Raw genomic sequence first — 10,089 nt, 5'->3', positions numbered from 1 at the left:
AACTCTGTGATCCTTCTTGTCCTCGCTCCTACTATGACGTCATCTGCCAGTCATCTGCCATGATGTTTTTGACCCACCTTCTGCCACGGTGCTTAGATTCTCAGCTTTCGGAGCTTAAGTGAACTTTACTGTGTTGGTTACTTGGCCTCAAGGGTTTTGTCATAGCAATGCAGAGTGGGCTGATTCCCAGTTTACAAGTCAAGAAACTGGGAACACAGAATTCGTTGTAAGTGTATGTGTAAAACCCTAAGAATAAGGGTTTCAATTAGGCAAGCTAGCTGCAGAGTGCGTTTGTACATGGTGTTGCCTTCCAGTGTGTCGCAATCTGCAATCTCTGTTGTGATCATAAAAAGAGGAGGAGCTATTAAGATATGTTCTGGTGGGGTGTTGGGGGAGGGGTGCCTCAGTGGACTCAGGCTGAGGCATCCCTTCCCCTGAGAGACCAACCACAGGATGGTATAGAATAGAATACAGTTTATTCTGGGAATGGGGAAGGGAGTTAAGAGAGAAGGAGAGGGAGTTAAGAGAGAAGGAGAATGCAAAGGGGCATTATGTAAGAGAGAGACAAGAGAGAGAAAGAGAGAGAGAGAGAGAGAGAGAGAGAGAGAGAGAGAGAGAGGCAGGCCAAGCAGCCCCTTTTATAGGGCCAGGCCTACCTGGCTGTTGCCAGGTAACTTTGGGGAGAGGCATACCTGGCTGTTGCCAGGTATCTGTGGGGGTGGAGTCCAGACAGAATACCAACAATCTCCTCTTCCCCTTCCATCAGCTAAATCATAGAGATGGCATAGGAAAAGGATATCGCTGGTAGCTCTGAGAAGGAAAGGGTATCATAAAATCATAAGAGAGGAATCTCAACTTGCCTTCAGAGTAGGGGATAAATTTTTAGGGTAATTAGTGCCATGCTAGAACATGCATCCATACACTCAGCTAACTATAATAAGTCATCTGAAGCTCTCTTTAAATGAGTACCTGACATGACCCTCACAACCATTCCACGCAAACTAAGTGTTGATTAGCTGACAATGGCCCTAAAGCTCGCCTATTACGGAGACTGAAACTAAGGCTGAGTCACTCTAATATGAGTATCCCTACCTCTTAACTTGGTACCAGGTAAATGTGGTGGTCTTGGCATTTAGACTCCCTGTAATTTCTACAGATCCTTGAATCTCTTTGCTTTCATTTGTTTGGCAATGAGCTATCAGCAAGAAGCAGGGTATTAAAAAAAATAACAATAACACAACCTACTGCCTTTATTTTATTTTTTATTTGAACATCGAATATGTCGAGAAGATGGTTTACAGGTGCTTGAGCATCCCACTGGATTCTTTACCGTTTCAAGGTGCAAAAGAGGCATACACATGTGTTTCATTAAACAAAGCAAAGCGGTGATGAAACGGGGTCACATCAATAGCAGTATGCATCAGAAACATGTAGTAATCCATCCAACACAATTGGGCATCTGTGCCTTTTACGAGAAAAACAAGAACTCTACACTGAAGAATATGTAGTGCACAAAAAGCACTGTTTGTAAGCTGTGAAGGAACATAAACTGGCATAATGTCACTTATTAATTCAAGTCTCGACGACCAATGACCTCTCCGTGATTACAAAGGGGTCCATGTCTTAGGCACCTGCTCGTGGGACTGTATGTTATTTCCAGGGTGCACAGCTCCATACAAAGACACTAAAGATGGGTTTGGAACATGGCAGCATTTACATATTTGAAAAAGTTCAGGCACATTCGGATGTAAAAGAAAGGGGGGGAAAGAAAGCAAATGGAAATTTCTCTTAAGTCTCTAAAACACAGTGCAAAATTGACACATAATCACTTAGAAAGCAGGTCTAAAGGACTTTAAAAGAGACCACACTTTAATTTAAATGGATAAGCTATGAAGCTAGAAATAGAGCATATTCACACTAATGAAAAGATGGATATTTGGGACCACAGTTAAATGTGTTTGCTCCAGTTACAAGAGAGTAAATTTTCATGGAGTTAATCTAGGAAGTGTGCAGCGTAAGCTGGATCAAATTTCCAAGACCTGTACCAAAGAGAATCATGGTTGCCTTATGTGCTACTGTATGACTCTATTTGCCTTTAAAAGACTTAGGTTCCCTAAGCAGGTCTGACTGTGAATATTAGACATTACTATGGTCCTAGTGATCATTCTCAGTATCCACAGTAAATCTGCAAAGTATGAATAGAAAGAGACTTGTAATCGACTTCATGCAGGTGTATGGGTAACTCTAAACCAATGGCTAGAGTCAATGACTTTTCAATGTATAAGTCTTCAAAGTATGAACACATGTGATTAAAAAAGAAATTATCAGTAAGTCGCTTATTTGTTCAGCCCCAAAGGCATAAGATATGGCATGAAAAATCATATCTCCAATGTTACCTGGGAAATCTGTCAAAGACACAACTTCCTTGGGGTCTAGACTTCGTCACCTACATTGATAGCATCTTTTCTTTGGATGACCAGAATCAAATTGGCAAGCTAAGCAATGGCTAAAAGAAACTTAGGCAGACCCCATGCTGGATTCCTCTTTGGATTTCACTGTTGCCGCTACTCTCTTCCTTGGAACTCAAGCCGCCATTTTGGAAATGGCTGCCAATAGAGCTAATATTATTTTATTACAGTGCAGACAGAAGTGAAATTCTGAAACCTGGGGCATATTCAGGGTGCCAGAATAATCTCCATACTTTTTATTCCCGTTTCCCCACCTGTTATTCAAATTCCCACATCTCCCTACCTACCTCATGCTGACTCTTTGGGTAGACTGTGACATTCAAATTTTAAATTACCTCCAGGTGAGGGTAAAGTCTATGTAAGCCTCTGTAGCATGTCCCCAATGCCCCAACACGATAGCAGCCGAAAGATGTCAGCTGCTCAAAATTGGCACTTCAGTTAAGGGTAAAAAGAGATTTCCAAACATTGTTTGAAACTTGTGGGCTAGCACTTCAGCTGTCTGATGTTCTCTGCCCATTTCAAACTTATTATCATAACATGAATACAAACACAGTAGATGGGATCATGTAAAACCCTCCACTAGAGTATTGTTTGGATTTAGCTGGTATTATATCATCTAAAGTCCTAGAAGGTTTTTTTTTTATTTTTGTTTTTATTTTTGTAAAAGAAAAATCTCAGTATAAACGTTAAAAAGAACCCACTGACCCATTAACTACTGTCCAAAAATATTACTACGGATATTTTGGTAAAAGCAAAATTAGCTGCCCTGAATAATTTTCCTTCTCAGGCATAATCTCTGCTACATAAGATTGTCTGTCATCAACACCCAACAACAGGCATGTGGATTAGTGCTATTTTGTCTACTGTGGATACAAAAGTTGATATGAAATGTGATCTTCATTTAAATGAAAATCACCAGGCTTTAGGCATTAAGAACTGCATACATGACACAGTAGTTTGAAAAGTCTACAAAAAAAAAAAAAAACCCTAAATATTTTCCCCTTGGTTTTTGCAATGTCAAACTTTATCAAATTAAAACTCAGAACAGAACTATTACATTCAATTGTCCAATAAACAAGCAATTAAATTTCAACAAAAATATATATTATACTATATAAGGTGCTTTTTAAACACAAACAAAAGAGTTAGGTTCTTAAACATGTTCTTAAAGCAGATACATAAAATTGTCCTTGAATAAGTATGAGAAACTTAAAAAAAATAATAAGAAGAAGAAAAATTGGCTCTCCCAGTTTCCACATTTTTGATAGGCAGTTAACTGGGAGAGCAGAAATTAATGGAACCCACCATTCCAAATAGGAGAGACCAAGAGAAGCCTAGCCATTCACCTAGGTTTTTGGCTAACCCATCATATCTCAATGGAGTTCAAATTATAGATCATGAAGTCAGGGATAGAAACTGAACTTTCATTTTGTTAGGAAAAGGAAGTAATCCTAGTTGTACTAGAGAGAGCAAGACCACAGAGGCCTTGAGTGGCTGTGGTTAGAGTAAGCATTTCTTTTTATCCCCTTGTTCAAAGGACTCTCATGACCCAGTTCTGGTCATTCATCCTTTCTGGTTTACAAAATTTAAGAACATGAACTGTGTTGAGGAAGAAATTTTTTCTCCCCAAGATCTCACTAGCTGGTTTTTGGATGAGTTCAGAATAATCAAGCATGGTAGCAACTTATCAACAACTTGAGTCACGAGTGCTCCAAGATCTTGCCCCCCATGCCTCTCCCCAAGTTCCTGGAGCATCTACAGGACCACAGGTATCTGTGATTGTCACCTCTTCCAATCAGGCTCATACCTGTAATGTAAATGAAGTCAGCCCATGGATCCCAGAGCAGCCTCACTGTGCATGGTGGAACGTGTGAGGTGCACCTCTGGGAAGCTGCTGCCCTGGCCAGGTCATTCTCCACATTTCTCCCTTACGTTCCTTCTTGTTCAGACTCCTCTGAGTCACAGTCATTGCCCGTGCATTACTTTCCCTGCCCCCAAGAATAAAACTAAACAAACCAAAAAATTGTCACCAGCTTGCAGGTTCATTGCGACTGCCCTTGGTCGATCTACACGGTAACAATTTAGGGCAACTCACATCAGGGAAGAGACAAGGCTAGCATCCTGTGCTGAAGAATGTTCGATTCACCAGAACACGTCCCCAAGCTGCCTTTACTGCAAGCCCCAGGGGCAGAAGGCTATTATAAAATGAAATCAAATTAAAATCAACACACCCTACAGCCCTCATGAAGGAGACCAATTCATTCCAGGGTGTTAACTGAAATAGACTTTCTGGTTCCCACAAGTCATGGGAAGCAAGAATTGTCTAGAACCCACTATGTGTATAGTACTCTGCAGCTGACACTTTTAGAAGCCAAAAGGTGGACTGTATTAAGTTGACATGGTCTTGACAACTTGGGGAATCCTCCTTTTCTGCATGCATCACCTATTCCTATAGGGGCTCAAGATTTCCCTTTAATAAAGTCACATGTTGCTATAGGAATGCAAGCGGGTGCTATTAGGAACCCAGGAGATGGCTTTCTTAATGGCTTCAATTAAAGGAGCCATTTTCAAGTCTCTGCTGAGGCTTCCTCTTGGAGCCATTATGATGTGCTTATTAGAGGTGAAATGTTTACTCTCTAGGCTTAGGTCTCAACAAGTACCTTCAATGCAGTTATCGCAGTTCATTCATGAAGACTGAAGACGATAGGGATCCTCACAGTTAGTGACGTAGCAAAGGGAGAAAGAGAGCTGTCACCAAGATTTAGCCCTGGAATTCCTTTTGCCTGTTCCCAACAGAAGACATGCCACTAAGAACCGAGCAAGCAAATAAATGGCCACTCATACTAGAAAGCCACTGGTGGTGGATGCATGCCAGAGTGTACGCAGGAGACAGAATTCTGCTAAAGTCATACATGACATGGGTAAAATGTTGCAGGGATTCGCAGAACCTTGCGGGGAGCCTGGGAGCTCTCAGATCGTGTTGGGGAAGCCCTCCGCTTCCGGGGGTATGTAGTAGGTTTGTAAGGAATGTGCTGAAGTGGAGCTGGTGGTGGCCAGCTGGGTCTGGCTGGGCTCCTCTGGGGGCACTCCCATGCGACTGGCTGGGGCATGAAGGCGGTGGGCATCCAACATCTCCAGCAGCAGGTCATAGAGGGGCACGACGTTCTTGCATTTCATGTTGTAGAGATGCTCCATGCCTTTGTTACTGGAGGAGAAGGGACACATAGAACTATGTTAGATCATGGCTAAACCCCCAGGACAGCTGAAATTCTTAGGAGGAGGAAGGATGAGAAACTCCAAAGGCACTTGGGAGTCATTTTTTAAAACCTATTAAGGATTCATGTAAAGATGACCGCTGTAGAATCGTAGGGGCTTCAGAGACTCCTTAAGGGTCTGGAGCTGGGACTTGTTTCCATGTATTTTCATTTCCTCCATCCTATAGGAATACCCCACCCCCACTATCATACTCTTCCTCCAAATTCATTTAGTGGGTTTTCCATGCATTTTCCTGTGATGTAACCGATGTTGAATGTCAACTTGACAAGCTCTAGATATCTGGGAATGTCTACAGGATTATTTCTAGATTACGTTAATTGGGGTTGGAAGACAGACCCACTCTAATGTTGAAGACATCGTTCTATGGGCTGGGCTCCTTGCCTGAGCTTTTCAATGGCTTCCTATAATATTCAGAAGTTAAAAATCAAAATTTCTATCTAGGCTCTCTGAAGACCAAATGACATGCCTTCATCTTCCTCACAGAGGACCCTGAATGTCATCCTGCACTGACTTTCAGTCACTGGTCTTTGATTTGCTCCTTAATGAAATTAAGACCTGTAGAGATCTAGAGAATCTGACATTCTGTTCTCTTTTCCAGGATAAATTTCCATGGAATCTTCAAATGCCTCTTGTGACCAAAAGACCTTTGTTGCTCCATAACAATGGTTCAGTCCCTATTACTCAGGCGTTTCCTTCCACATGGCCCTAACTTCTGCCAATGCCCAGAATAGGAAATGCTGCTCACAAGAGGAAACAGGGAAGTAAGTGGGCAGAGAAGAATGCTGGCAAATGTCATCCTTTCTCCTCATTTCCTCATTCCTCCTTTCCTCTCTGCCATGTGGGCAGTGAAGGCAGGAAATCATAACTCTTCCATGGACTGATTTTTTTTAATGATAAGAATGTCTCTGGGTGTGATGGAGCACATATGTCATCCTAGTACTTGGGAGTAGTGCATAGTAAACATTTCAAATTCAAGACTAGCCTAGGACGTCTGGAATATTCTAGGCTAGCCTCAACTTCACAGTGAGAACTCACCTCAAAGTAACCAAAATTAGAATAAAATAAACTAGACTACAGCTATGGATATCATGAACAGGCAGAACTAAGAAACTGTCCTGATAATATTTATGTCAGTGGTGGTCACAAGCCATCCTGGGTTTGATTGTTGCCATGAACATATGAGAACCATTAAGAACTGAAATCCAAACTCAATTACATGTTTGTGTTATTTTGGTTTTTAGGGGTGTGTGTGTGTATGTATGTTGTTTGGTTTTGGTTTGGTTTGGTTTGGTTTTTCCTTTCAATTTAAAGCACCATTCATGTTTAATTCTCTGACTCTGTCATTGTCTTTCTCCAACCGTCTAAGGAATCACATTTACAGTCAGATGAAACCTGAAATCTGAAAATGTTAAATTATCTATGCTATGACTCTAACTCATGATTAGGGCCATGCTAACAACACAAGAATCCTATGATTGAGATCGGCTGCAGGGAGTCAATCTGGACAAATCAGTCCATATGGACAAGTCAATCTGGACATATGCCTATCCTATTTTGGATAGGCATATGAGTGTGTATGAATTACACTGAAAGAGTTCAGAGAGGTTCAGACCTTTGTGTAAAATGGTCATCTCTCCTTCGTATTTCACAGTTGCAAAGCTCTCCATCATGCCATACCCTCTGCAATACATTGTCAGTAAAAGCATCTGTGGCTGGTGTTTATCGCTTGCTAATCTTGATAAGCCAAGCACATAATGGGTTTGTAAACTCATAGAAATCATATCAACAACTCAAAACACTCAGAAGGGTCATGTGCTTTCTATAAATCCCTCAAAGGATATCTCATCATGGTTTCCTCAGGGGGAAACTTACTCTCTCGGCCAGGTATTTTGGCAGCACTATGATCTTCTGAGTTATTCTCTGCTTCCTTCTCTAGGATACCATCAGAATAAAAAGAAGAGCAAAAGAGGACATGCTTCCCTTGAATGTGATCACATACTTGTCCAATATTGGCCATATGAAACTTACCACATTATCTTGCTTAGATGATAAAACATTATTAGACATGACATAACCAAAGCATTAAGCTGGCTTTGCTCAAATGGCCTGGCTTTCCCGTGCCTCTGTTGATACTAGAATATGTCCTTGTTAAACTGGGGTTCAAAAAGAATGATATACATGGAGCAGAACCACCTGCTACCTGTGTCGCAGAGAGGTACAAGTGAGCCCAGCTGAGACCCTCAAAGGACACCCAGGCAATCTGCAGCCAGCAGTGGTGCTACATAAACGACTTGAGGGATAGCTGCTATGGCATGGCTTCAGTGATGAAGGACACCCAGAAAGATAATTACAAAGGACTGTACCACAAGAAATTACATAAACAAAGCAAAGGGTGGCATGCTTTAATTGAAAAGCAATAGGAAACCCCTGTAAGGCTTTAAGTAGGGAGATGACATGATCTTGATTGATTTCAGAGTGAGCACTCTGGTTGCTTCATAGGGGATGCCATAGAAGAGATTGAGATTAAGATAAGTTAGAGTAAGGACAAAGGAGGTCACAGGAAGGCTTCGATAGCTAGGGATGCATCAATGTTGACTCTGCATGAGTTTTGTCTAAGTCCAGGGCTCTATCATTCTGTATTCCCTGGTATAGGTCAGTAGGGAGTATTGTCAGAACCATAACAGATGAGCCTGAAGCCATGAGAGATTGCTTATGCTCAGCAATACTCTTTGATTGATTTGCCTCTTTTCCTGGCATGTGCTTCAAATCACCAGTGCACATCCCTTCCTCTTGGGTCCCCTCCCTGATGTTTGTCTAATGCTCCAGGCAGCTTCTCTACTCTCTCTTCTGTCTTTCCCTAGCCTTTTGGGTCAGACCTTTTCCCAAAGTTACTTTGCCTACTCAGCAGCCTGCCCTGCTTTGGCCATCATACAGAGTTGGTTGGGTCTACAGCTTTTATCTCTACTGCAGGACCCAGGGCTGCCTTACCTCATGTGCCGGATATGGGAAAGAATGAGGAGGAGCTGAGCTAGGCGGCGATGCTGCTGCTGCAGGGTCAGGCCGGCTTTGGCCATCAGATGGATCAAAGTGTCTGTGATCTTGTCCAGGACACGGTGGATGTGGTCCTTCTCTTCCAGAGACTTCAAGGTGCTGGACAGAAATGTGTACACTCCTGAATACACGGAGAGAAAGAGAGAGAGAGAGAGAGAGAGAGAGAGAGAGAGAGAGAGAGAGAGAGAGAGAGAGAGAGAGAGAGAGAGAGAGAGAGAGAGAGAGAGAGAGAGAGAGAGATTTTCATAAAGGACACATCATGGAGACAGAAACATTCTGGAGATGACATGATGGGGCCAGGGAGCTTCCTCTGAGACCTCCACATCACTGAGAATTCAGTGGACATGTTTGACGCATTTGACAAGAGATTATGTGGCATTTATCATGAATATGCACGTCTTTCCACATACATGAAGAAACCAGAATGGCCTCTTGTGTCTAATCCAAGATACCCTAGAAAGGACTATTGATATTGCAGCCACAATGGTGGCCTGACCATTCCTTCTTGGGTAGATCTAATGTCAACATGAACTGTTCATTCAAAGTTGACCACAAACTCAAGAGAAAACCATCATTGCCTCCTTGGAGGGACACTGAGATGTGCTACTTATGAAGAGAACATAAGTGGTATGATGAGATACTTAGGCTGCACCCAGTTTGCCAACTCCCATATCTGGTAATGGTGGGCAGACAGTTCCCCAGGAAACACAAGACACACCTTATAATAAGCTTCACAAGTAGTTGTGAGTAATTGGCTAAATGATTAGAAGGTAAACTGCTTAAGGTGGAAGCTATTTTGCTTCGACATATATTTGCTTCCACTAACATAAGTCTACACATATTTCAATCTTTCCTGAAGAGTGTATGACATGGGTGTGGCTAGAAGACTTTTGAAACAGCTGTGTTTCCTGCCAGGCAAGCATGTCTTCTCTTGACCTTTTATGGCCTCTGCAAAAGGTAGGCTGGACAGAGCCCTTCATGTTGTTCTTTTCATCAGACTAGCAGTAGTCCTGAGTTAGGGACTACTCTAGGGAGAGAAGCAAGCCATGAGGAGAGCTGAGGATGATGGGAAGGAATGCTGAGAATGATGGGAAGGTGGGAGGGTCTCAGCTTGTCTCTCAACTCCACTTGGCCTCTCTGGTGGAAATAAGCTCCTCTATCCTAACTACACAGCCTGACAGGGCACACGTGATACTGGCTTACCACTAGGGTTAGGATAACAGAGCAGGGTGGTTTCAGACTTTCTCTTCATCCTGCTGACTAGGTCTTTTTTTTTTTTTTTTTTTTTTGGAGA

The 10,089-nt window shown here is 42.3% G+C and overlaps 1 protein-coding gene across 6 annotated transcripts in view; it reads right to left on the bottom strand.

Annotated features, from left to right (window-relative positions):
* Positions 1 to 1,226: 1,226 nt before the first annotated feature.
* The window catches only part of Esr1 (estrogen receptor 1), a 356,422-nt gene continuing 347,559 nt past the window's right edge, over positions 1,227 to 10,089 (bottom strand). For 3 of the 6 annotated variants that reach the window (XM_021220986.2, XM_021220984.2, XM_021220985.1), the window contains 2 exons: positions 8,733 to 8,916; positions 1,227 to 5,673 (listed from right to left, as the gene is read on the bottom strand). In XM_021220986.2, coding sequence (XP_021076645.1) covers positions 5,439 to 5,673; positions 8,733 to 8,916 — 419 coding nt within the window. In that variant the 3' untranslated portion in view covers positions 1,227 to 5,438. The remainder of the gene's footprint in view (positions 5,674 to 8,732; positions 8,917 to 10,089) is intronic. The other 3 variants (XM_029533029.1, XM_029533030.1, XM_029533031.1) reach the window with 1 other exon arrangement.

This window comes from Mus pahari, chromosome 21, assembly GCF_900095145.1.
Source record: "Mus pahari chromosome 21, PAHARI_EIJ_v1.1, whole genome shotgun sequence".
Taxonomy (NCBI): Eukaryota; Metazoa; Chordata; class Mammalia; order Rodentia; family Muridae; genus Mus; species Mus pahari.
The sequence above is the reverse complement of the archived record's forward strand: the minus strand, read 5'-3'. Positions and strand labels throughout refer to the sequence as shown.